Source organism: Bos indicus, chromosome 13 (genome assembly GCF_029378745.1).
Source record: "Bos indicus isolate NIAB-ARS_2022 breed Sahiwal x Tharparkar chromosome 13, NIAB-ARS_B.indTharparkar_mat_pri_1.0, whole genome shotgun sequence".
NCBI lineage: Eukaryota > Metazoa > Chordata > Mammalia > Artiodactyla > Bovidae > Bos > Bos indicus.
The window spans coordinates 25,369,412-25,396,779 of NC_091772.1; the positions used below are offsets into that span (position 1 = coordinate 25,369,412).

The 27,368-nt window shown below is 44.7% G+C and overlaps 1 protein-coding gene across 27 annotated transcripts in view; it reads left to right on the forward strand.

The window, feature by feature from the left end:
- Positions 1 to 27,368, forward strand: part of KIAA1217 (KIAA1217 ortholog) — a 436,407-nt gene that overhangs the window by 356,689 nt on the left and 52,350 nt on the right. For 19 of the 27 annotated variants that reach the window (XM_070802061.1, XM_070802062.1, XM_070802074.1 and 16 more), the window contains 3 exons: positions 5,897 to 6,729; positions 25,621 to 25,725; positions 26,211 to 26,260. In XM_070802061.1, coding sequence (XP_070658162.1) covers positions 5,897 to 6,729; positions 25,621 to 25,725; positions 26,211 to 26,260 — 988 coding nt within the window. Of the gene's footprint in view, positions 1 to 36; positions 3,875 to 5,896; positions 6,730 to 25,620; positions 25,726 to 26,210; positions 26,261 to 27,368 lie in introns of those variants that run through there. The other 8 variants (XM_070802077.1, XM_070802078.1, XM_070802073.1 and 5 more) reach the window with 2 other exon arrangements.

Sequence of the window (27,368 nt, forward strand, 5' to 3'; positions counted from 1 at the left end):
TAAGTCACTCCAGTGTGTACAACTAAAAACTTTATTTCTTCTCTGGGGCTTATTTTTCCCCCCACAATAAGCCAAATTTGTTTTGTGTTTGAATGGGGTACCCTGTTAGAGACAGAGAAGAGTTACTGGACTTCTACCCAGTTCGTGAACCAGTTCATTTGTTTCTTTGCATGCATGCTAAGTTGCTTCATTCATGTCCGACTTTGCAACCCTACAAACTGTAGCCCTCCAGCCTCCTCTGCCCATGGGATTCTCCAGGCAAGAATACTGGAGTGGGTTGCCATGCCGTGCTCCAGGGGAATCTTCCTGACCCAGGGGCTGAATCCTCGTCTCTTAGGTCTCCTGCGCTGGCAGGCAGATTTTTTAACCACTAGCCCCACCTGGGTGGAATCTCCCATTTGTGTGTGCTGTTTGTGTTTTGCTGGTCTTGAATTTGTAACTTTAAAAATGGGGAATATTTCAACTGTCCCTATAGATAGTTCTCTGAGGTGTATTTTGGATAAGGGATCTGCTTATAGCTATGAACCCATGGGTGAAAGGGACATTATATTTTATTGCAGGGGCCCCCAACCCTTTTTGGCCCCAGGAACCAGTTTTGTGGAAGACAGCTTTTCCGTGGATGGGGGTGGAATGGTTTCGGGGTGATTCAAGTTCTTCACATTTATCGCGCACTCTGCTGCCACTGATCTGACAGGAGGTACGGATCCACGGCCCGGAGGTTGGGGGCCCCTGTTTTATTGTAGTAGTGTGTGGCCACTGTACCTGTTAGGATCTCCACGGTGGTTAGGCAAGGCTATCTTGGGACCCCGTGCACCCTGTACTGATGTCTTTGTTGTGTTAATTACGTCATTTATGGTCTCTTGTGTCTTTGGAGTGTGTAGGATCCCAAGACCAAACTTCAGGGTTTATTTAGGATTTTGTGCGGTCTCGGAGTTTTTGGTTTCATTTTGTTTGGTACTGTTCCTCCACTTGCAGCCAGATCAGTTTTGTGATTTTTTAAAAATTAATTTATTTTAATTGGAGGATAATTACTTTACAGTACTGTGGTGGTTTTTGCCATACAGCAAATGAATCGGCCATGGGTGTACATGTGTCCCCTCATTCTGAACCCCTCCCCCACCTCCCTCCCCACGCCATCCCTCTGGGTTGTCCCAGAGCACGGGCTTTGAGTGCCGTGCTTCATGCATGGAACTTGCACTGGTCATCTTGGCGTGTGGTAATGTACATGTTTCACTGCTATTCTCTCCCATCGTCCCCCCCTCACCTTCTCCCAGGTAGTCCAAAAGTCTGTTCTTTACATCTGTGTCTCTTTTGCTGCCCTGCATATAGGATCATTGTTACTGTCTTTCTGAATTCCATATGTATGCGTTAATACACTGTATTGGTGTTTCTCTTTCTGACTTCACTATTTTAAAACTTGACTGATATCAAATGGAGGAAAGAAACAGGGAAGAGAAAACAAAACTGTCTCTTCTTGTCCAGGAGTGGGCATTCCGAAAGAGGAGAGAAACGTTTCACTTGATTCCTAATGTCACCAAAAGCTACAAATAGAAGTGTCTTTTCCATTAATATTAGTAAAAGCGTTTAGTCATCTAGACAGGTGACCTTGGTTTGTCCTGTCTTCCAGAAACCCAATCTGAATCCAATCTCTTTTATAACTTATGGCTTTTACATTGTGGTACTGACTGATGACTAAAATTTTGGAATGGGAGCTATGTCCCTGTGTATTTATACATGTGTTTGCACATAATATAGATGTGTGGCACTGCCATAATGGATTTGTAAAAGAGCTCTGTTTAATTGGCTTAAAGGAAATTAAGTGAGTTTGAATACTCAAACATAAAAGAATCTCATCAGAATGGGTTTCAGGTTCACGAGCTCTAGGAAATATTCAGTATTGAATTGATATCTGGTGTGAAAGTTAGCTTAAGCTTGTTGGCTTGATACAGATGTTTTTTGAGTCATCAACATTAAATATAGGGACTTCCCTGGTGGTCCAGTGGTTAGGAATCCACCTTGCAATCCAGGGGATAGAGGTTCCATCCCTGGTCCAGGAACTAGGATCCCAGGGAGCAACTGGGAGCATGTGCAACGAAGACCCAACGCAGCCAAATAAACTAAATAACAACAAACAACATTATGCATAATACTTTTATTGTATCTAGGTTTGCTGGAAATCAAATAAGGCCTTATTATTCCTGTTACAAAGTTTGTCAGCAAGAAAAAGAATGTGATAAAGCTTTTAAGTAAATAAAATGTAAATGAAGTAAAGAGTTTGGGGTAAACTCTATGGGAATAATGTCTTGGGAATGTTTGTCTGGAATAGTCTCTCCAGATTTTCGTAACTTGAAACTAAGTCCTAAGATAAGATTGAACGTAATTTTAAAAATCTTAAAGTGGTACAAAACCTGGATTTGGTTCTCTAAGAGGACAAAGTTTTCTTAAAATACTAAACTGCTTTTAAGTGATCTGTATTTGCCACAGATCTTTTCTTATCACTGGTTAGAACTTTTTTTTATATTTCTGACTAATGTCTCAAAGATCAAGTTCTAAGTGGAGTTCATTTGACCTCTGGCTAACTCTGGGATTTTTCAGAGGGTCCCTGGAATACTTCTTGTTGTTTTCTCTGCATCTCAGAGAAATAGTAAACTGTGTATATATATGGTTGAGTCCCTTTGCTGTCCACCTGGAACTATCAGAACATTGTTAATTGGCTATACTCCAACATAAAATAAAAATAATAAGTCTGTATTACTAATCAGAAAAACTAATTGGGCTTATCTGGTGCGTTGAATTGCATGGGAGGCATTGTCAAATGAGCGATGGTAAAATTTCTTAGATTATATCATGGGTAAACATTATTAACATACATATTGTAGAAATTATATGGAACTCCTAAAATTCTGGTATACTCTTGTAAATGATGTCATAATTTTAGTAATTATCACAGCCACAGCAGTAATCGGTTTTCTAGTCAATTGCATTGTAATCCCAGTTGATTGATGCCAGAGCAAAAAGGCATCCTTTTAATGCTTAGATGATCAGTTGCTATCTGTGTGTTTTCCAGTGCCTTCTGAATGACTCTAAAGCTATTTCGTGAAGAAGCAGGCAAGACTGATGAAATCCTTTATGTGCAAGCATTTTTACTATTATCAGGGAAAATGAATAAAAGAGAGGATATGTTGCTTCAACCTTAACTCCTCTAGCTGAGCTGGCTGTCCCAGCCACTCTGACCATTATGCCAATATATCCACCGCTTCCACCACCTTCTATTCCTATCCAGGCTCAGTTCCTGACGCTAGGACTGAGGACTTCTCCTCCTTATGTAAGCATCAATCAGAAAATGCTGGGTTGACATGCACTACTATCTATAAAATAGATGGCTGGTGGAAAGCTGCTGTATAGCACAGGGAGCTCAGCTGGGTGCTTTGTGATGACTTAGTTGGGTGTGGTGGAGTGGGAAGGAGGCTCAGAAGAGAGGTGATATATGTATACAATAAAGCTGATCCACATTGTTGTACTGTATAAGCTAACACAACATTGTAAAGCAACTATACTCCAATTTAAAAATAAATACATTAAAAAATGTTTTAAAACAAAGTGTTCAGGGAGCAAGAACAAAAGATGCAAATCAAAATTCCCTTTTTTTTTTTTGGCGTTGGATTCCTGGAAGGTAACTCAGAGAAGTAAGCCACTATTGAGGAAGAAACAATGCACTTACTGTATAAGGAGGAGGAACATTGGAAAATGGATTGCCCTCGGCTGAAACAGAAGAAGAAGAAAAGGGGAGCTCCTATGGTAGAACGAGAGGAACACTGAATAAAGAGGCCCAGGGGCTCCCTTGGACTTACCGTGCTCCCCACAGGAGCCCAGGGTAAAATTGAACGTGTGGGATGAACTGATTGAAGGCAAAAGGAAAGGGGACAGCAGAGGATGAGATGTTTAGACAGCATCACAGACTCAATGGCCGTGAATTTAGGTGAGACAGTGGCAGACAGAGGAGCCTGGCGGGTTACAGTTCGTGGGGTCGCAAAGAGACGGATACGACTTAGCTACTGAAAAAAAACAAACTGATTTGACTTTCTGATAGACCTCACCCTTTCATCAGAATAGGTTGACATCACCAGGCTTCTCTGGTGGCTCAGTGGTAAAGAACCTGTCTGCCAATGTAGGAGATGCAGGTTCCATCTCTGAGTAAGGAAGATCCCCTGGAGAAGGAAATGACAACCCACTCCAGTATTCTTGCCTGGGAAATCCCATGAACAGAGGAGCCTGGCCGGCTACAGTCCATAGGATCACAAAACAGTGGGACAGGACTAAGCAACCAAACAACAACAAAAGCTCAATATCAGGAGTCTCACCTAAACATGCTTTAAGCCTACAGATGGTGCTCATGAAAACCCCGAAAAGGAGACTGAGCTCTTTCCCCCAAGGTCTTAAAAATAACCCAGCAACTGCTGTCAGCGCTCCCCAGATGGGGACTCAATGCCAAAGAAGCTGCACCACCAGGGACTGAAATATACTCAATACCTATTTCTCAGATGCTTCAAACTGCAAGACATTTCAGATACCTGGACACTTTCTCAGTGTGGGTGGAAGCATATCCCTCTTGGACAGAAAATCTCTGAGATGGTTAAAGCCATCCTTAGGGAAGTCATGCCCTGATTTGGCTTAAGGCATTAAAACAACATTCATCCTGGAGACCACAGTTAATAAGAAAAGAAGAAAATGAATCATACATTAAAAAGGAAAATTGCTAAAATGTCAGGAGACTAACTGAACTTGGGATGAGGCCTTGCCAGTTGCCCTGCTGCAGATCAATAACTCCTGGAAGCAAGCTTAAATTGGCCCCTTTAAAATACTGTATGGTAGGTCATTCCAGCTGTCTGCCGTGGCAGGGGAGTCCTTAAAACACGTAGCAGTGGCCAATTACGTTAAAACTTTGGGTACTAACCTCTGTTCATGAGTTTGCCTCCAACAGGCCTACCTATGCAACTGAAGTAGATGGTAATTCCCTTGTAGCTATGAAAGGGTCAGCCGTTTTGTTTAATTTTGTCCAAATAAATAGCGCAGGAATTTAGTATATGTATTGAAAACTGGAAAAGCCCTAAGTTCAGTTACAAAGTAGACAGCATAATGCTCAGAGGTTTCATTGGGTTCAAATAGCTGTCAAGGACTGACTAAGGAATATTCATCACCTGCGTTCAGCAGAAAGTAGCCAGCCAAAGTGGGCTTGGTCCCTTTTCCCACAGGACTGTGAAACAGACAGTGATAGTGGGGAATGGTTCTTGGGAATAGAGAATGACCACAGAGAAGAAGAAATTAACACCTCCCCTCTGGAGGCAGACGGGGACCTGGAAGTGTTTGACTTTACTCCCACCCCTTTTACTGTAAAAACAAAACCAAACCAAATCTGAATTCTGACTCAGGCAAGATGGTTCTCTGGGGCATGAGTCCACCATCTTCTCAGTGTGCTGACTTTCTGAATAAAGTCTCTATTCGTTGCCCCAGCAACTTGTCTTTTGATTATTGGCCTGTCGTGCAGAGAGCAGTATGAGCTTGGACTCGGTGACAGCATCTTTCCATCTTGCTCTGTTATGCTTCAGCCATCACATCCCCTTCAGTGACATTTGACCCTCCTGCCTATTTCACAGATTAGGACCCTTGTGATTTCATTGGGTCCACCTGGCTAATCTCTCCCTCTCAACATCCTTAATGGGATATCTGTGAAGTCCTTTTTGCCATGTAAGGGAACATGGGCACAGGATCTAGGGACTGGGGGCACAGACATCTTGCAGGAGCCACTCTTCAGCTGGTTTCATCAGGGAAGCCACACTGAGACGTCTCTAAAAATGAATATCAAAGTAGATGTTCTAATTTCTTGTTTTCTTTCCAGATGCAGAGAGAAATTGTTTATGCAAGAGGAGATGGCCCTGGTGCCTCTCGACCTGGACCCACAACTCTTCCACCCCACGCCATTCCAAACTCTCCACCGTCCACTCCCGTGCCCCATTCCATGCCTCCCTCTCCATCCAGAATTCCGTACGGAGGCACCCGCCCAATGGTGGTTCCTGGTAATGCCACCATCCCCAGGGACAGACTCTCCAGCCTGCCAGTCTCCAGATCCATCTCCCCCAGCCCCAGCGCCATCCTGGAAAGAAGAGACGTGAAGCCGGATGAAGACATGAGCGGCAAGAACCTCACCATGTACCGGAATGAGGGTTTCTATGCCGACCCTTACCTTTATCACGAGGGGCGGATGAGCATAGCGTCTTCGCACGGCGGGCACCCACTGGATGTCCCCGATCACATCATCGCGTATCACCGCACCGCCATTCGGTCAGCCAGTGCTTACTGCAACCCATCTCTGCAAGCGGAAATGCACATGGAGCAGTCACTGTACAGACAGAAGCCAAGGAAATACCCAGAGAGCCACCTGCCCACTCTGGGCTCCAAGACGCCCCCGGCGTCTCCTCACCGAGTCGGCGACCTGAGGATGGTGGAGATGCACGGTCACCATAACGCCCACGGGCCCCCCCACACATTGCAGCCAGACCGGGCCTCGCCCAGCCGCCAGGGCTTCAAGAAGGAGCCTGGCACCTTGGTGTACATTGAGAAGCCACGGACCACTCCAGGATTATCCGGGATTGTGGACCTCGGCCCTCCTCTAGTTGAGAAGCAGGTGTTCGCTTACAGCACGGCTACCATACCCAAAGACCGAGAGACCAGGTAAGGCGGTGAGGGTGGCGCGAGGGTGGTCCGTGCCCACCTGCTGGTTGTTTTGGGCTGTGTTACGGGAGTCAGCAGGAGAGAGCAGCAGTTAGCTGAGTACCAGCCTTGAGCAGTGTGCCCTCTGGATTCTGTGTTGGGTGGAGGGGGTGGGGACATGGGGAAGTAGGATCATAGGTGGTTCTTGTCTGCAAGGAGTTTCTAAACCTGTTGGTTGAGTGGTGTTGGCCAGTGGGGCAGGAGGGCAGGCCACCCCAACAAGAGGGGTCGGAATGGGCCTCCCAAGCGTGGGTCTAACAGTGCCATCATTAGTATAGATCTGAATCATTCAGAAGAAAATTGGTTAGCAGATGAGAAGAAACCGTTCAGACAAACTATTCAAGAGCTGATCATTATTGATTTCCCACTGAAAAGAAGGAGTGAGTGGTTCAAGTGTTCACTGTTTAAATTGGCAGTTTGTGTTTTTTTGTTTTTTTTTTTTTTCTCGAAGTGAAATTTTGTTTTCTCATGTGGTTTGGGGAAATGAAAAGAATGTGTCACTATCTGTCATCCAGGGTGATAAAAACATAAATCTGCATAAAATTAGGATGGTGTCAATGTAATAACTCATTTGGGAGTGGTACTGAGATCAGCAAAGCTTTTTCTTGTGGATAAGATACACTGGATATTTAAATTTCTTTTTTAATTTACATGTTTTTGTAATTCACCTGAAACCTTCATACGACATCTTTAAAACCCTCAAATTTATAGTTATAGAAAAGCTGATTTTGACAGAGAATTTCTCTAGCCTGGATTTGTTGACGGAAGGCAATAAATATATGAATTATAGTCATAAAAATCTAGTCAAAGAAATAGAGTTCAAAGATTAAGCATGCAACCTGGGGTCATACAGGAATTCAGAAGGGGAGTGAAAATTACAATTCAGACATTCAGCCACTCAGTACCCTATCGGAACCTGGCTTCCCTCCTCCTCACCAAAAATGATCATATCACTTACTATTGCATAACCTTGTAAAAGAGAAGGCCAAAATTGTGACTGGAATGCGAAATGTCTATCTTACTATCTTAATCACACAAATCAGAAAGTTCTGTCCTTTTGGCAGATTTTTATCCTGAAAGGGCCATCTCTCATCTGGTCACAAAAGAAAGATTCCAGGAAGATGGAAAGAGAATAAACATAAGTTTTGTGTTTCTTTTAAAGCTCTAACCTCACACAACTGGAAAAAAATTAAAAAACAGAAACAGTGACTGACTTGATTATTCAGGATAAAGAAAAATTAAGAATCAGAAAAAGATATTCATTTTGTCTCTTCCAAAGTCCTTAGGAAGTTAAATTCTAAGAATCAAAGGAAACAACACCTCCTGTGACCATAGAAAGGTGAGGGGTGTGGGATAAATACTGAGGCTCTTTGAACGGACCAGTGTCACAACCAGAGGGGACTCTGCCACGATGGGCCTTATGTGAGCCTGCACCCTGTGCGTCTAAGAAAGGACAGTTCATCCCCCTTGGTGGGCTCTGAGGGGCTGGTTGGGAAGTGTGTGTCCCCAGTAGGATGAGACTTGGAGTCATAAGAATTTCTTCCAGGAGACAAAACCTATCCATCTCCTGGGCTTGAATCCATCCTGCTCCCATCCCCCTAGCCCCCTGCTGACCCACCTTGAGGGTAGGAGAGGTCCGTGAGCTTGATTCCACCGTGTATCTCATTAAGCCATCCACACTCTGCTGATTTCCAGGCACACTTTGGACGGTGATGGCGTCTGGCTTCCCGCTCAGCACCTGGTTCATTGTCATGCATGCAGTTACCACGTGTATATAACTGGCATCATTGAACCCAGTTCCCAGGATTGGGTTATGGGTGGGGCCAAAATGAAGGCCCCTCCGCTATGTGGAATCGCCTCTCTGCTGCCGCCTGATCAGTCTTGAAGAATTTTAGCCTAAGCAGCATCAGTGCAGGGCTTCCCAGGTGGCACTAGTGGTAAGGAACCTGCCTCCCAGTGCAGGAGACGTAAGAGACCTGGGTTCAGTCCCTGGGCTGGGAGATCCCCGGGAGGAGGGCATGGCAACCACTCCAGTATTCTTGCCTGGAGAATCCCATGGACAGAGGAGCCTGGCAGGCTCCAGCCCATAGGGTCACAAAGAGTTGGACACGACTGAAGCGAGTTAGCACACACACAGCATCAGTATATTTTCAGGTCCTTTGTTTCCCCGGAGGTTTTTTTTCACTGAAGCTCAGAAAATGCTATGGATTTCTGTCTTACATATATGTTAGCAGCTACTTTTAGAAAATCCAGATTAGCATTTTTCTAGAATAACAAGTATTAGAAAATTTGATTAGTTTTCTAAAATAAGATTAATGTTCACTTAAAATATACTGTCGTGGTCATTTCCATATTCTGACATATAGTTGTAGTTTTAGAATACAGTTTTACATTTTTCAATTTTTTTCATTCTTGTAAATGTGAAATAGCAGAGGAGGAATTTTATCTCACATTTTGCCTACGTGATTCCTCACCTGTTAATCAGCTTATCTCCAGTGGGTGGAACCGGAGGGTTGGCGTGCTTGTATATATGTGGGTAGGCTAGATTCCCTTCTCCTGTAACCCTAAACACACACACACTCTCCTCTCTGTACATTTAGAGTTGCTATTACTGAAACACCTAAACATCCCCACTAACTCAACCCAGGCACATGACAAAAAGTATGTAAAGAATGATTTCTTTGGTAAAAAAGAATTGAGTCTGGCTCAATTGCTGTTAGCACTCCCAACCCACCACCCCACTGTTAACTAGACAGGTCTCTTCTTCAACTGCAATTCTAAACTCTTTTGGGACGCTTAATGACTAAGCTGAAATGCAGTACTACTGGGGGATAATATAAGAACACTGATGGTAGCTATCATTTATTAAGAATCCTTTATTGGCCAAATGCGAGGTTAAGTAGTTTCCATACATCATATGATGTAATCATCATGACGACCCAGCAAGGTCCATACCATTGCCATCCCTATTTTACAGATGCGGAAACTGAGCTCAGAGAGATTAAGAAACTTGCCCAAGGTCACCAAGCCAGTAAGTGGCATAGAATGTCCAGGTGTGTCAAAGAATCCATACCTTTTACCACTGGGCAGTATTGTGCCTGGTAGGTGAAAAACTGTAAGCCCCACCTTCACCCAACAGAGAAGTGAATTCGGGAGCATTTCAACCAGGACAAAATGCTAAGTAGCTGCTTTGAGAGGATATTTACAGTCATCAACATGGTAAAATTTGCATAATTATGCTGCTAAATATATACATGTCATTTAAAATAAAACTGCCCCAGCTAGTATATTAACACAATTATAAAGCAACGGGGGAAGAAAGAAGAGAACATTCTTGGTAGATTTATTTTGACAAATGTGAGCACCATGTCAAAGAAAATTTTAAGAATGCCAGAAACAATTACCAAAGCACAAGATTATAGTCCATTGTCACACCTATACTGTGGTGCTATTTTAGATATATTTAATCTGTGCCAGTATTGGTAAAGAAACTTCAGCCCCTAAGAGTCTAACTTTTAGAGTTAGGGTCTTATTAAGTGCCAAACCAATTTCTGTTGCAATTTCATATTCAGTTCAGTGTAGTTCAGTCGCTCAGTCTTGTCCGACTCTTTGCGACCCCATGAATCGCAGCACGCCAGGCCTCCCTGTCCATCACCAACGTGAGTCCATCGAGTCGGTGATGCCATCCAGCCATCTCATCCTCTGTCGTCCCCTTCTCCTCCTGCCCCCAATCCCTCCCAGCATCAGAGTCTTTTCCAATGAGTCAACTCTTCGCATGAGGTGGCCAAAGTACTGGAGTTTCAGCTTTAGCATCATTCCTTCCAAAGAAATCCCAGGGCTGATCTCCTTCCGAATGGACTGGTTGGATCTCCTTGCAGTCCAAGGAATTCTTAAGAGTCTTCTCCAACACCACAGTTCAAAAGCATCAATTCTTCAGCGCTCAGCCTTCTTCACAGTCCAACTCCCACATCCATACATGACCACAGGGTTTCTTGCATGAAACTCTCAAGTGAAATTTTACATCTAAGATGTAAAAATTACAGCTGCAGAAATACAGGAGGGAGAGTGAGAAATCTGTAGAGAGGCTTTCTTTGGGACACTGCTGGATTGAGATGCTTTTCCGAAGACCACGTTTATGAAGTAGCCCAATAACTGCAGGATGTTCAAAATCAGAAAATTTTTCTTTTTCATCTGTACTTAGGAAACTTCCAACAGTAACTTTTTTTTTAACACGATTTTCTAACAGCTCTGACTTGAAAATGTATTGAAGACAAAGTAATTTCACCTTGATCTTGTACTTAGTCCATGTGCCTTGATTTAAAGAATTTGGCATCTCTTTTCTTATAAAGATGCTTCCACAAAGCACCTAGTGATGACAAATTATATATAATAGATCTGGAAAACATAGTGTAGAACATATTTGAGGTAGCATCCTCTTCCTGGGATGGCCATGGACTTCCAGGTAAAAGAGTGGATTACAACTGCTTTGACCTTGACGATAGTACAGTCATCCATGGGGGTTGTTTCTGGGAGCCCGTGGGTACCCAGATCCACAGGTTTCTTATTTGTAGTTCAGTCGGCCCTGCACATCCGTGGTTCCATATCTGCAGATTCAGCCAGTCTGCAAAATTGAATCTGCCGTTGGTTGAACCTGAGGAAGTAAAACCTGTGAATATGGAGGGCTGACTCTAATTCTCAAGTCTGAGCTTCTGGAAAGAAAATGACCTTGAGTGATAAGGTGGTTTTACCCAGATGATCTCCCATCATCAAGGACTCCAAGAAGACAGTGGATCCACGTGACTGTGAGGCCCAGTGCCAGGGAGATGGTGTGTGACGGATGACAGGAGGTGTGAGGCTCTGTCGTCCCAAGGTTATAAAATTACTTCATTAAACAGCATCATTATCCCTACCCATGGCACATAAAACAGCCCTTAAGAATTGTAAAACTCTTAAGACATTTATGTTTTGCTATTTTCTATTTATAGTTTGGCTCGTATAATGTGAAATATATCGAAATCACACTCAAAATTCAGGGGTGCTCATTGCAAAGTGACTAATAGCTCTCCTTGCAAATGTGTGACAGATTCCTCCTAATAGAACGTTTTTCGAGACATGGTAAACTTGAACTTAGACCATATTTTTAACACTTATTCTGCACTGACAATAGCTAAATTCAATAAAACTAGTTAAGGATGCACTTGGGAGCAAATTTTTGCCTGTCTGGGCATCTGTGTGTGGAGAAACGCTACAAGAAATCCGCTGTGATTTCTAAAGCTTCGCAGATTTCCTGCCTCAGAAAGAAAAGGAAAGAAAATGTCTATGTACAGGAGGAAGCCTGCAGCCTAACTGGTAGCTTGTGTCTGTTCTTAATCATTTTACATTACTTTCCATTTTGTGAGCACTGAATATCTTTTTTTTTTTAACTGGAGTATAGTAGCTTTACAATGCTGTGTTAGTCTCTGCTGTGCAGCAGGAGTGCATCAACCACAGGTATACACACATCCCCTCTTCCTTGGATTTCCCTCCCACTCAGGTCACCATAGAGCACTGGGTAGAGTACCCTGTGCTGCCCAGTAGGTACTCGTTAGTTATCCATTTATACATAGCAGCAGTGGTGTATGTATGCCAACCCAACCATCACCGTGTTGGTAGTGTTGAGAGATAGGACACATCCTTGGTTTACCAGCTGACTGAGTCGAGTCTAAATTCAGATTTGTGTCATTTTAAAATGTTCAGTGCCTGGAAGACCTTTGGAGACTTTGTAAACTGTGTATCCTGCTAGAGGGATGGATCAGAATGATGGAAAAAAGAATGATTTTTTTTTCTTTTTGAATGTATAGTCGGAGAGGAGCCACGTCAGTTGTCTCCTGTGTATTGGGTTGGCCAAAAAGTTCATTATCTTATGGAAAAACCTGAACTTTTTGGCCAGCCCAATAATCAGACTTGGGATCTTCCCAGAGCAGGGTTTCTTCACTTCTGCACACTTGATATTTTGGGCCTGACCTGTGCATTCTGGGATGTTTATCAGCAGCTCCAGCCTTCCCCCTATCCCGCCCACTGCTCGGCAGTATCAGAGTCCCCTGACATGCTGTCCAGTCAGGACAACCAAAGATGTCTCCAGAAGCTGTCAAATCCAAAACATGGATCTTGACAATTATTACTTCAGTTCTACCCTTACCTCTTGGTAAAGCAGCTTCATTATTCTTAGAACTTGCTGTCGCCACCTTGGTTCAGTCACCCGCGATCAACCATTTACTGAGAGGCAGTATCGTCATGTTTACGAACGTGATCTCCAAAGCTAGGTAACCTGAGTTCAAGTGCCTGTTCTGACACTTGCTAGCAGTTGGAAGTTTGACAGATCACCGAGTCTCGCTCTTCCTCAATTTGCTCATCTGTAAAATGGAGATAATGACAGCACCTACCTCATACAATGGAACAGCTCATTACAGTTAAGTGCCTGTGCCCTCCCTGGCATAGAGTAAGTGCTGGAGAGTTCCTGCTTTGAGCAAAGTACTCTACCAATGCTACTAAGCCGAAGATTAATATCCAGAGATGGCGAGGACAAAAGACTATACCAGAGGAAGCAGGGAGACAGTTGTTAAATAGAATACCAGGAAAAACATAAAGCAGGGAGGGAGGACAGGAGAGAATAAACATAAGCATGCACAAAGAATGGAATTAGCTGGGATTAAACATCAAAATGAGAATGTTCCAAGTATCAAAGCCACTTTTAAGTCCCTTTCAGGAGAGTAGTGGGGGTTACACATTGACTTCTGTCCAGGAGCTAAGAGACAAGCCAGGATGACAGCATCTTTTTCAAATTGCACCCGAGAGGTATGACTGATGATAAGGACACCTAACCAGGTAGAGCTGAAGTTATTAGGTTATCAAATGCCTGTTTTGATGCCTAATGGTGCCTGACCAATTCAGCTGTTGTCTGAATTGCTTTCCCGTGTAGCTCTAATTAGGGATCAATAAATGTTTATTGAGCCTCTCTTTATGTACTTAGCTGGGGACTGCATGCTTTGCAGAAACTTAGATATGTCCCCACCTGCAAGGAATACAAACTGGGAAGATAGTCATAAAACATTAAAAGCATATTATAAGCATGTAAGCTATGCCACAGTTCAGTGCAGGAAGCTTTGGAGTCACCAATGCGCGTTAAATAACTGGTTTTTAAGAACAACCGCAACAATAGGATTGCATTCGTAGGTGATGCTCAGGGCTGATCTTTTTGTCATCCTAAGAAAGGCAGGGTCTCCCAGTGAAGCAGAGAAAAGAGAGGAGGATGTGCAAGTCACTCAGGGGGAAGTGTCTTTCCTTGAGGCTGGAGCTGCAGAGGGAGATTCGCTCCCAGCATCTCCAAGTTCAGCTGGAAAGTCAGGACACATTTTCCTTGAAAACAATGAGGAACAATGAAAAGACTAATAATACACTGTAGGTTAAAGAGGCTTGTGTGAGCCAGCTGGAGAGTCAGCCACCGTTTATTCCAAGTTCTAAACAATGAGAGTAGAAGAAAACTTTTCAATTACAAGCCTGCCATAATTTGGGGACGGCTTGTACGTAATTAATTCCAAAGAAGTGATACAGAGAGTAATTGCTATGAATGCAGAAACGGGAGCACTTCCCTGAACTTAGGCTGGGCTGGATGCTTTCATGAGAATACCGACTGAGATGGGCGCGCATTTAAGGAATTTACATAATGGAATGAAAAGATACCATTTGGAAAGGCAGATTGATCTGTATCCAGAATTTGCTGTATCTCTCCCATTATGCTACCAAGAAAAATGATATCTGGATTTGATGTCTTGCCAGTTTCAGATTACAGAGGTGCTGAGAAATTGAATTACGACTTCATTCACAGGAATATAACTTTATGGATAAGTAATATTTGCTAGTCATTCCTTAGACTACTGAGTTCAGTCAAGAGCTGTCTCTGATAAACATGATATTCAACCAACTGACAAAGTCTGAAGACAGCCCTACTCTTACCCAGGGGATACTGTATCAAAAATACCAGTGGAAGGACTGTCGAAAAGCTCTCACAAACCAGTTTCTCAAAAGGGAAAGCCATCACCTGCCACTAATTAGATGACATTAAAATGTACCCCTGCATCTTTCTTGAATATTCATGAGATGCTGTCAGTCAGATGCCTTAAGTCTGAAACCAGAAACTAAGAACAACCTAAACTCTGTGAGACTCAGATAAGCCCCTTTCCTTGCCGACTAAAACCTCTTTCTTCAAAGAGAAGAGGAATTCATGTTTAGGTGAACATGTTTAGGTTCTGCCTGGCAAGATTAAAACTCCCTGCAGGTTCAGTGTGGCTGCACCCCAGCCTGTCTAAGTAGCCCGATGGCTCAGTGGCTGGGTAATCAATCCGGGGCCACCGAGATGTCCCAACCATCCAGCCTTTCTTGGGAGTAGTTGTCCCGCCATCTGGTGGAGTTCACAGAGATGACACTTGTCCTTATTTGAATTGGGGACTTTATTGTTCATAAATGAAGTGATTCAGAATTAGAGCCAGGTCTAAGCGTTAATTTGCCAACAAAGGTCCGTCTAGTCAAGGCTATTGTTTCTCCAGTGGTCATGTATGGATGTGAGAGTTGGACTGTGAAGAAGGCTGAGCGCTGAAGAATTGATGCTTTTGAACTGTGGTGTTGGAGAAGACTCTTGAGAGTCCCTTGGACTGCAAGGAGATCCAACCAGTCCATTCTAAAAAAGATCAGTCCTGGGTATTCTTTGGAAGGAATGATGCTAAAGCTGAAACTCCAGTACTTTGGCCACCTCATGCGAAGAGCTGACTCATTGGAAAAGACTCTGATTCTGGGAGGGATTGGGGACAGGAGGAGAAGGGGACAACAGAGGATGAGATGGCTGGATGGCATCACCGACTCGATGGACGTGAGTCTGAGTGAACTCCGGGAGTTGGTGATGGACAGGGAGGCCTGGCGTGCCGCGATTCATGGGGTTGCAAAGAGTCGGACACGACTGAGCGACCGAACTGAACTGAAGCGTTAATTTGAACTTCCAAAATTTGTGGGTCTTAAAAAGTCTGCGTTGACTCTTGTAGGGTCAATGTGTATTGCCAGTAAACACCTCCTCTCTCTCTGTCTCTGGAGCTGAAGGAATCCAGTCTGTTTTAAAACCATTAAGAATTTATTGAAGTCGAGTTATTTACAATGTTATGTTGACTTCTGCTCTATAGCCAAGTGATTCATATTCTTTTCCATATAGTTTATCACAGGGCATTGAATGCAGTTCCCTGGGCTGTGCAGTAGGACCCTATTGTTCATCCACCCTATATATCATAGTTTGCACCTGCTAATCCCAGACTCCCCTATCCGTCCCTCCCCCAACCCTCCTTTCCTTTGGCAGCCATAAGTAGTCTGTTCTCTACATCTGTGAGTTTATTTCTGTTTTGAAGATAAGTTCGTTTGTGTCATATTTTACCAATTATTTATTTAGCTGCACTGGGTCTTAGCTTCATCACATTGGCTCTTTACTGCCATGTACAAGATCTTTAAGTAGCTTGTGAGATTTTTAGTCACTGAATGTGAACTCTCAGTTGCGGCATGTGGGATCTAGTTCCCTGACCAAGGATCAAACCCAGGCCCCCTGCATTGGGAGCATGGAGTCTTGGCCACTGGCCCACCAGGGAAGTCCCTGTGTTGTATTTTAGATTCCATGTACAAGTGATAGCATATGGCATGTCTTTCTCTGTCTCGCTTCACTTAGTATGATCATCTCTAGGTCTGTCCATGTTGCTGCAAAAGGCAGTATTTCATTCCTTTTATGGCTGAGTAATATTCTGTTACACTGTATATGTGCCGTGTCTTCTTTATCCGTTCATTTGTTGGTGGACATTTCGGTTGCTGCCATGTCTTGGCTACTGTGCACAGTGCTGTTATGAATATCGGGGTGCGTGTATCTTTTCAAATTAGAGTTTTTGTCTTTTCTGGATATACGCTCAGGGAGTGGGATTGCTGGATCATATAACAACTGTCTATTTAGTTTTTGAAGGAACCTCTGTACTGGTTTCCAAACTGGCTACACCAATTGACATTGCCACTAACAGTGTAGGATGAAAGGATATAATCTCTTTTTGCAGACTTTTGGAAGGAGAAACAGGACATTTCTCAAAGGACCAATGACGGCTACTTCTCGGGTCAAGTGCTGTTTTCACTCTCGTGCAGCTCAGGGTTTCTTGGTCTTTATAATAAAGGCCGGGTGTCCTGACTCTTCCAACAAGCACAGGGATCTACGAAGACAGGAGAGAGAAACATGAGAGAGGCCAAGTATAGGAAACGCTGTCCTCCTGTTCCCTAAGAATCATTATCTTATTTCTTTGGAGTCTACCTCGAGATTTTGCAGATCAAAAGCAAGTACAAAAAGACACATGCTCCCCAGTGTTCACTGCAGCACTGTTCACAATAGCCACACCATGGGAGCAACCTCAGTGGCCAGCAGAGGAGTGGGTAAAGAAGATGTGGTGTGTGTGTACAGTGGAATGGTACTCAGCCATCAAAAGGAATGAAACTGGGCCATTTGCAGAGATGTGGATGGACCCAGAGATTGTCATACAGAGTGAAGTAAGTCAGAAAGAAAAATATCATATAATATGTAGAATCTGAAAAAATTAGTACAGATGATCTTATTTACAAAGCAGAAATAGAGACGTAGAGAACACATTTATGGATACCAATGGGGAAAGGAGGAGAATAGGATGAATTGGGAGATTGGGATTGACATATATACCCTATTGATACTCTATATAAAATAGATAACAAATGAGAACCTGCCGTACAGCACAGGGACCTCTATTCAGTGCTCTGTGGTGACTAAATAGGAAGAAAATCCAAAAAAGAGGGGATAAGCAGTATATATATGTGTGTGTGTGTGTGTGTGTGTGTGTATATATATATATATATAGCTGATTCATTTTGCTGTACATAAGAACTAACCCAACATTGTAAAGCAAATATACAGTAAAAAAATATTTTTTTAAAGCAGGAGTGGGGAGCTTCCTTCCATAGCCCCCTTCAGTTCAGTTCAGTTTAGTCGCTTTGCTGCTGCTGCTAAGTCGCTTCAGTCGTGTCCGACTCTATGTGACCCCATAGACGGCAGCCCACCAGGCTCCCCCGTCCCTGGGATTCTCCAGGCAAGAACACTGGAGTGGGTTGCCATTTCCTTCTCCAGTGCATGAAAGTGAAAAGTCAAAGTGAAGTCGCTCAGTCATGTCCAGGGTCACTCAAAAGACTGTCTCCCCATAGCCTCTGACACTCATTGGAAGGTCACATACAGGCCTGTGATCAGGTAGCCAGAATAGGAGCAAACAGCTATTCATTCTGGTTTGTACCTGTACTGAAAAAAAGAGAGAGAGATGTCACTTCCAGAGCAGGAATATTAAAAATTGCCCTCAGGTAAGAGAAAGAAAATGCAAAGCGGGTGATTTCATGAGGCAGGGTGGAGGCTTGCCCTGGGGAGCGAGGGCTCTCACCCGGGAAGTGGAGCCTCACCCCAGACAGTGGGTGAGTCACCGGAGGCAGCCCAGAGCCTAGCAGGGAGCACTGGAGGGGCAGGGGTGGGGGGCAGGTGGCCAGCTGTGATTTCTTACATCCTGGCCCTGGTCCTTGTCAAGCAGGAAGCCTCAGTGTCCTTGTTGTAACCAGGGGATGGCAACTAGGGTTCTAGTTGGCATCCAGATGGCAACAGAACCTCCTTCAGGTTCTGTTGAAATAAAAACGGGTATAGAATCACCTTGTGAACTGCAAAGTTCTCCATAAATCAGAGACCTTGTGTATGTGGCAGACTAGATAGCAGGGGAGTGTGGGGGAGAATGGCTGCATGTATATGTATGGCTGAGTCCCTCTGCTGCCCACTTGAAAACTATCACAACAACATTGTTGACCGGCTGTATTCCAGCAGAACATAAAAAGCTTTTAAAAGAAACACAAGGCCTTGTGACACAACACAGTGAAGCCATAGCCCTTCGCACAGAGGAGCAGCGGTGTGCGGACCATCTGGGGATGGTGTGTTCACAAGCTGACTTGGGACTGTGCTCTGGTCTCAGCCAGAGTGGCCCGCCCAGAAAGTAGGTTGTGAAATAGATTAAAGGCAACCTGGAGGGTTTCCAGGTGCGGTGCTGTGCTGGGCGGAACCCTCTCCAAATGGGTGATCCTACCACACACAGGCCTGGGTGTGGCTGAACTTTGCACAGACTCCAGGCCCGTCACACCTTTTTTTTTTTTTTCCTTTTTTCCTTTGCTTCGGTGGAGATCACCAAACCACAATGGAAAGAAAACTGGGGATCTAAAGTAAGTTCCCTCCAACTAGAAAACTGTGAGTCTAGAATTTTGTGTCTGGCAGGATGCGGTTCTTGTTGGGTTATGAGGGTAAGAGAAGGGCTGCCTCTTTTTAATAAGGGGTGCAAGCCCCTTGAGGGAAGGCAGGCCCTGTTTCCTCTGTGTGCCAAGTTCATTCAGCCTCTTACGTTCCCTGACATGAACTCGTTCACTGGCTTCCTGTGTTGGAACTTCCTGGGGCTTTTCCTGACTCTGGACTCCTGTCTTCCCATCTCGGTATGACCGCTTCTTTCATCCAGTACTTGGGCTGAAAGTCTTGGAGTCTTAATGATGTCGTTGGTCACACTCCACCCTGGACGCCAGAGGATGCTCACAGATCTGTATCCAAAGATGCCTTGATGCGCCAGCAGCCATTGCTCTCAACCTCACTGCCCCACGCTGGTCCATTTCGTCTCATCTCTTCCGCTCCTCAGTCAGTCAGGAGCAACGTCATCCCAGCGGAGAGACAGCGAGGCTGAGAAAGAGGTCAGGACAGTGGAGAGTATGAGAGGAGTCCACTGGGTAAGCAGCAGGAAAATTAAAAGGAACTTCCAGACAGTACTTATGGCAGGGGATGAAGGAGGAAAGGCCAGCACGCAGGCACAGAGCTGGTTTGTGTTACCAAGAGAACAGAAGACAACCAGAGTGTGTTTTTCTTCCGTGTGTGGAGGGGGCAAGTCTTAGTTGTGGCACACAGGATATCCCATCTTCACTGTGGCACGTGGGATGGTTTAGTTGCAGCATGTAGAATCTTCTAGTCGTTACATGTGGAATCTAGTTCCCCAACCAGGAACTAGGCCCCCTGCATTGGAAGCTCAGAGTCGTAGCCACTGAACCACCAGGGAAGTCCCCAAAGATTGCTGTTTTTAAAGACAATTTTGGAGTTTTCAAATCCAGAATGTAAAGTCATGCTGAGTAAGGATTTTAAGGTCAGGGAATATCTGAAGAAGAGTTGAGGATCTGTGGTGCCAGCTTGCTGAAAGGGTTATCCGTGTGGATACTGAAGCTACATAAGGTGATGGTCTGGGGTGAGGCAGACAGGAGGCCAGCTTTCTGTGCTGAAGTCACACAAGGATGTGAAGGAATTTCCTGAATGCTGGTAGGGAACTGAAGGATGAGTAATGCAGAACTCAGAAGCAGGGGAGATGAGGGTTTGGACAGATGATGGATTGAAGTGATAAAGGGAAAGCAGAAGAGCCCTCATCTCCTTTCTCCATGAGCAGAGGGCAGGGGAGGGATAGCAGCCTTCAATGTCAGCGTTGTAGATAGTACTTCTTCGTGATCCTCTGTGTGCCCAGTCCTCCTCCTCTAAGGACTAAGGGTGCAAACGAAGATACACAACATGGTCAGCATCCCTAAGGAGTGTGTAGTGGTACCCAGACAGTACCATGACCTCCGAGATACTTACAGGGACATGCCATGGTAGCCCCACTCAGATGTCACCAACTCCATCAATATCCTCAATAAATCTAGGTGTTCCCATGAGAAGTTAAATTTACTGGGCATTTTTGGAAGAATGTCTTCAGTTACCGGCTCTTTCACCAAAAGGTTAACACTGGGCAGAAGAACGGAGTTCATGGCTCAGAGTCCTTTATTTAAAGCTTTACCACAAATTCAGATCATTTGAATTCCAGTGCTCTGTTGAACTCATCTAAAAACAGTGTCTTTAATAACTCTGGTATTTTTTCCTCTCATGCCAAAGCATCAGGGCATGAACAAACAAGGGCACAGCCTTGCTTTAAACCTGTTCACTCTTTGGTTCTGGAAAACGCTGTTGGCACTGCCAAGATGAAAGGGTTTTAGGTCACTTAGATTGCTCCCAAGAAAAAAATGGACTTCGTGAGAGGAAGGTATTGCTTAAGGATGATAGTACCTGATTCACTGCTGGGTCTGCAGTGGCTCGCATGGCACCTAGCACGTATTAAGTACCCAGAAATGTCTGTTGGTGACTCATTGACCATTTATATCTTTCTGAGGGGAGAGAGATCACAAGGAATGAGCAGGAACCAGAAAAAAAAACCATAAAATATTAGAACTAGAAGTGAACAGGGAACCACCTAGTTAGTACTCTCAGAAAGCCAGCCTGGTTACTACAGTTGATACTGAGTATCCTGTGCCACCAGGGTCCAAGGTTAGAAGCTGGTTGCCAAGGTGAATGCGGGCTGGGAGTCTGGTCACATCAGCTTGGTAGGCTGTTATCAGCCAGCTCCCAACACTTCTTCTGGATATTTAAAAACATATCCTTAAGGATTCCTTATAGGGGAGTTCCCAGTCTCATACTGCTTGGTTTTGTAATAGCCATTCATTTACCTAGATGCACAGTGATAAGGACGTAATTCAGGCTGAATGAGGCCTTAGTCAGTCCCCAGTCACAAAACATTGACTCAAAAACCTGTATGAATGGATATGCTCATTAAAAATATCTCTCCAAATGCAGATTTTTTTTCCACCTTTCCTAGACTCTGCAGACAGAGAGCAGACCACGGGCAGTCTGGGTTTCGATCCATCTTCACAGACAGACATGGGACTTGCAGGAAAGCTGGTTCTAGCAGCAGGAATTTAATACTGAGATCAGCACTTTCTCGGGATTGGATTTGAATTTTTTATTAATATTATGCTTGGGTCCTGAGAAGATTCATTGAGCCAGGCTGACTTATAACACTAAATGACTAGTTAACCGTACATACTAATCACATAAATATGGTTTATGGAATGAAATAAAATGGTCTATGAAATCACTTTTAAGCCATCTTTTCAACAGTAATTATACCCAGCCTGTGGAATACCTTAAACCAAGCGATACTGGCAAGAATTAGCTTGAGCATCTTTAATATTCTGGTGATTATTGTACAAAATTGCCACTGCAGTGAAATGACAGGGTTGTTTTAATTTCTCTTCTTCCACTGCATTTCTCTTTCTTCCCCCTTTCACATTTAAAACATACTTCATAACATTTCATCATGGGAGAAGGCTGCCGAAGTTTCCAGTTGCTGTAATTTAGTTAAACCATAAAATTGTTTCCAGATTACCAGCCATGAAATGGAAAGACACTCTTATTTATGAATTTATAAATCAGATAATCTCCTTCAAATGAATCCTGAAACCAGAAACACTTTGATGATTAAACAGGAGGGAAAAAGTTTTCTCATTACCATGTGTCAAAAGAATTGTATTTTCGTAAAGCGGTTTTGGCCGAAACAGTGGAACACGCGCATGCAATCTGTGCACAGCGCCTGGGGCACGCACATCGTCCTGGGCATGGGGAGAGAATAGCTCCCTCCTCGGCCGTCAAGCTCAAGTGTACTGAGCTCTCCACGTTCTGATAGATCTTATCTCCTTCCTGGTGACCCCACTGGTGACATAGCCTGGAGGAGGCCACCCAAGGAGCTTCCAGTCCTGTCCTCACAGATGCAAACAGAAGAACAAGCATGTGAGTATCTGGACTGAATGCAGGGTTTTTGCTCCAAAACATCTAGACGCTCATCTAGACATCTAGGCAGTTCTGCAGGCTACGTCCACGTCATTCCTAGAAGTCAGGAGAGCGGGGTGCCGTTCGGGGGTTTTCTTTCTCTTCATCCTAAAGGCGTTGTCTGGGGTAAGAATGGTGAGAGGCCGAGTACCAACTGAGCCAAGGAGGATGCGGAAGGCATGTAGGAAGCCCCGTGGGTGCCTCTCTGGGAGGACCCACCTGTGCTGTACCATTCTGCAATTCTCACCCTGGTGATGAATCTGCTGAAGATCAAAGTCCTGAATCTGGATTGATTCCGGTGCTTTGTTAGACAGGTCATGATAGCTGGTGACCAAAGAGGGACCAGAGAGAACACTGATGTAGCCCTCATCAGCACTGTGCCTAGGCCAGTGCTGGGATCCATCTGCCCTTTCTCTCTCCCAGGGATTCCTGCTTATTCTCTGCAGCTGTGGACTTACCTACTGCTAACATCTCCTGATATTATTGTCTCCTGGGGGCAGTTAGCTTGTCACCAGGCCTCTGTATGCTGCGCTGCAGCTTCAAAGAATCCATTAAGCCTCTTCCTAACCAAAAGAATGTCCTGCCACTTTGTAAAAATAGATGTTTAATTACTTGGCTGCCTTGGGTCTTAGTTGCGGCAGGTGCGGCATGCAGACCCTCTGAGTTCTGGCATATGTGATCTAGTTCCCCTCTGGCTCTTAGCATATGGGATCTAGTTCCCAGACCAGGGATTGAACTTGGGCCCCCTGTGTTGGGAGCATGGAGTCTTAGGCTCTGGACCACCTGGACTACCACGGAAGTCCCTGCTTTCCCACTTGAAAAGAAACCCTTTGTATTTGCCTAGGATTGAATAAGAGGGGTAAACTCGTGCCTCTCAAGGTAGTTCTGAGAGCACCCCTGCTCTAAGGGTCATGAGTTTGGCTTCCAGCGTTACCATGGGAAGACTGGGGATTCTGAACAGTGTCTACCCGGAACGCACGTGTGTGCCCCACACATGGAGACCAGCTACCTCCCCATCGGTCCTGAGGTGCCTTGCAGCTTAGGGTCTGATAAATTTCGGATCTCCAGTGGGTATTTGTTAGCCTTTTTTTTCCTTTCCTTTTCTTTTTATATTAACTACTTACTTGCCTGGGTCAGGGTCACAATTGGCGCACGCGGGATCACCGTGGCGTGGCTCTTCCGTCGCAGCCCGTGGACTCCCTAGTTGTGGCGCGTGGGCTTGTTGCTCCATAGCAGGTGGGATCTTAGTTCCCCAAACAGGGATCAAACCTGCATCCCTTGCATTTGCAAGGCGGATTCCTAACCACTGGACCACCAGGGAAGTCCCCAGCCTGCCTTCTCGAGTGGGATTTCTTACCAATTTTTCTCTTGGCCCCATGCATGGCTTTATGACAGACAGGACGCCGAGAACACACATATGACTGGAAATGCTCAACAGCTCAGAGGTTTAAAACAGTTGGAACATCACTCCAGGTAGATGCATATCTCTGCTCACTGTTTGAGAGAGATCCTACTACTAATAATTCCCACCCACCCCCCGCCCAGTGCCACCCCATGGTGGGTTGACAACCATTAATCCTCCAGACTGCATGACTTACATCCTAGAAACTCAATATTGTGACATAACCATTCATTTTAAACTAAAGAAAAATGCGTGGAATTCTGAAGTCAGAAGCTTGTAATTGTGAAATGAATCTCAGTGTTTTCTACATCACTGAGTGTTGTATTCCAAAGGCAAAGTGCAAAGCCAAAAAACTGTGAATGAGCAAAATTACTCTTGAAAATCCTCTTACTTGCCTTGAAGTTCAAGATACAGATGTAGCATCTCTTGTAAAGTCCAACATAACCAGTTTCGTTCAAGTGAAAGAACGGACCGCCATGGCCTTTTCCATTGGGTACCAGATAAAGTGGTTGGCTTGTATTTAAAAGCCACAGTGTCTGAATGTGTTGTTTGTCGCCCAGGAATCTTCACCATTGGTCACACTCCAAGAGGCCCATGGGACTGAGATACCCCCACCCCTAGAGAAGAGTGGGGGTCACTTCTCTGTCTCAGGCTGGGACTTGACACTTCCTGATGAGGGTACGATGGTAGTCCAGGCATCCACACTGTTCTAATTCTTCTTCTGTCTACTGAGCAAGAAGAACTGAATTTGTGTGCCATGACTTGTGTGATGGCTCTGTCCTTAGCACAGGTCGCTCTGTGGTGGTGACTGTGTAATGTGTTGGAAATAACGGTGATAGTTCCATGACACTGTCGTTGCTCTGACGTACAGAAATGTGAGCCTGTTTCAGAAACCAAATGAATCGTATGTAGCCTTGGAGAGTCTTGAACAGAGAGGCGTAGTATCTGTGCATGATTTAAAAACTGAGAAGAGTTTTCATTCGTGTCTTGAGATAACCAAGTTGGTGGGGTTAGTTGTTTTCCTGCTGGATCCGTGAAAGCCTTCAGATTCCTATGGCATCGATTTGAGGACTCTCTGCCCTCTAGTGTGAAGACGTTGATTTCAATCGCACTTTCCCGAGCTCTCAAGAGACGGTAACTTGTGTCCTCTTAGGCTGTGCAGCAGGTCCTACTCCGGGCACCACAACGAGCGTCTCCATCATTCACACCAAAATTGGCAGCCTTGGAAGGAGCACAGCTTGAAAGTATGTGTTCCTGGCCCACTCCCTCCCCTGACTGGCCTGGGACCCCTCTTGTGCAGAGGACAAATAGCGAAAGCAGGGCAGGAAGGCTCAAAAACGCAAAGATGCGCAGAGAATTATTTCCAAGGGAGAAGCTTTTCTGTTTTCCATGCGGCCTCTGTCAGTCTCTCCAGGGTCTTTTTAGTAAGATCATTGGGTTAATACTCGTCTCTGACCATCAAATCTCAAACTCGGTGGGGATTTGCAGGCTCGTTGGCTTCTCCAAGCCAGGGGGCGCTGAACTTCGGAGGCCTGCTCGGTGGAGGTGGAACCTTTTATAACCCTCAGATGATCACTGCCCTCGACAAACCAGTTTGAAAGTCAACACGGCTTTAACAAACAATTCTCTTGTTTTACAGAGAGAGAATGCAAGCCATGGAGAAACAGATTGCCAGTTTAACTGGCCTTGTTCAGTCTGCGCTTTTTAAAGGGCCCCTTACAAGTAATAGCAAAGATGCCTCTAGGTAAAAAGAAGAAAGCAAACCCATTCAAAATTAATTCAATCTGTTTCTCTTTAATGATTAAGATCATGCCTTCATTCCAATCGTTTTCTTGTAATCATTTCAAGGCTGAAAATACCCACATCTCTATGAATCATGGTTTGTTTGTTTGTCTGTCTGTTTCCGGAAATTCTTGGCCGAAGGTACCACTTTGGCCCAAGAAGGGTGAATGGGCTTCCCAGTGCATGTGGCTTTGTGGACACTGCGCAGTGCCTGCCACCGCCCTCCGCACACCTCCACATCCTCCATCATCTGAAAGTCATGAGTGCGCCTCCGCTGCACACCTGGGAAGCCTTTTCCATTCCGGCCAACATTGGTGCTGATGCGGGAATACCTTCATTGCTTGGTACCACCACCAGCTGCCGCTGATTGCTTGGAATAGTGAATGGTAGCGGGGAAGAGAAGCATTTTAGAAACTGCAGAGCTGACTCTCTTTTTCTTTCCTTCAGTGAGAAAATGATGAAAACCACAGCCAGTAAGAGCCAAACAGATGGTGCAGGTAAGTGTTCTTCAGACCCACAGGAGGTCTGGGAGCTGCCTTTGATGGGGCTGGTTTGCTTCTAGACATATTAACCTCTCCCTGTGTCACCTGTGTGATTAATTCGATGTGGGGTTTGGGACTAAGCCATTTCGTCCTCTCCCTTCCGTCTTCAGTTATTCACTTCCTCATTCATTTATTCATTGATGAGGTTCTATACTCAACAAATACTTATGTGCCTGGTACTGGGTAAGGACAGTGGGCACCCTAGGACAGGGCTACCTACCCACTAATCCAATGCAGAAAATGGGTCTGGGACAGGTCATTGTATGTATGAAAGTGAAAGTGAAAGTCGCTCAGTCTTGTCCAACTCTTTGCCACCCCATGGCCTATACAGTCCATGGAGTTCTCCAGGCCAGAATACTGGAGTGGGTAGCCTATCTCTTCTCCAGCAGATCTTCCCAACCCAGGGATCAAACTCAGGTCTCCTGCATTGCAGGCGGATCCTTTACCAGCTGAGCCACCAGGGAAGCCCAAGAATCAAACCAGGGTCTAAACATTAAGAAAGAGTGAGGATGTAGAGACGAGAAACAACAAAAACGCAGTGTTCCAGACCCTGTGGGATGACATACCGTCCGCTGTTGCTTTCATCCTTGGTTTATGTCCCTCAGGACAGGGCAGCTGGATTGTACTTGGCACCATGAGTTTCCCAACAAAAAATAATGGAAAGCTGATACATAAAATTCAGACCCTTAAAAAAATAACTTGTTGTTTTTTTATCAAGAAGAGAAAATCATTGACTTCATAATTGGCTTGATATAATTATGTAGGCTTGTCCACTGGATACTCAACAAAGTAAATTTTAAAAAGCAGGATGAATGTTTAACCATAAGGGCTAGCCTTGACCAAGGACATTTCTCTGGGGCAAGTAACACAAACTGAAGCCAAAAGGATGAGGAGGGAAGGGGAGAGACACCCAGGTAGAGAGCAAAGCATGTACAGTTGCCGAGTGAGAAATTTAGATGTTATTCTAAATGCACAGGGAAGGCAGTAGAAGGTCCTGCCCTGGGGAAGGGCCTCAGCGCAGCAGCAGGATGAGACTAATGAGAAAGCAGAATGAGCTGATAGG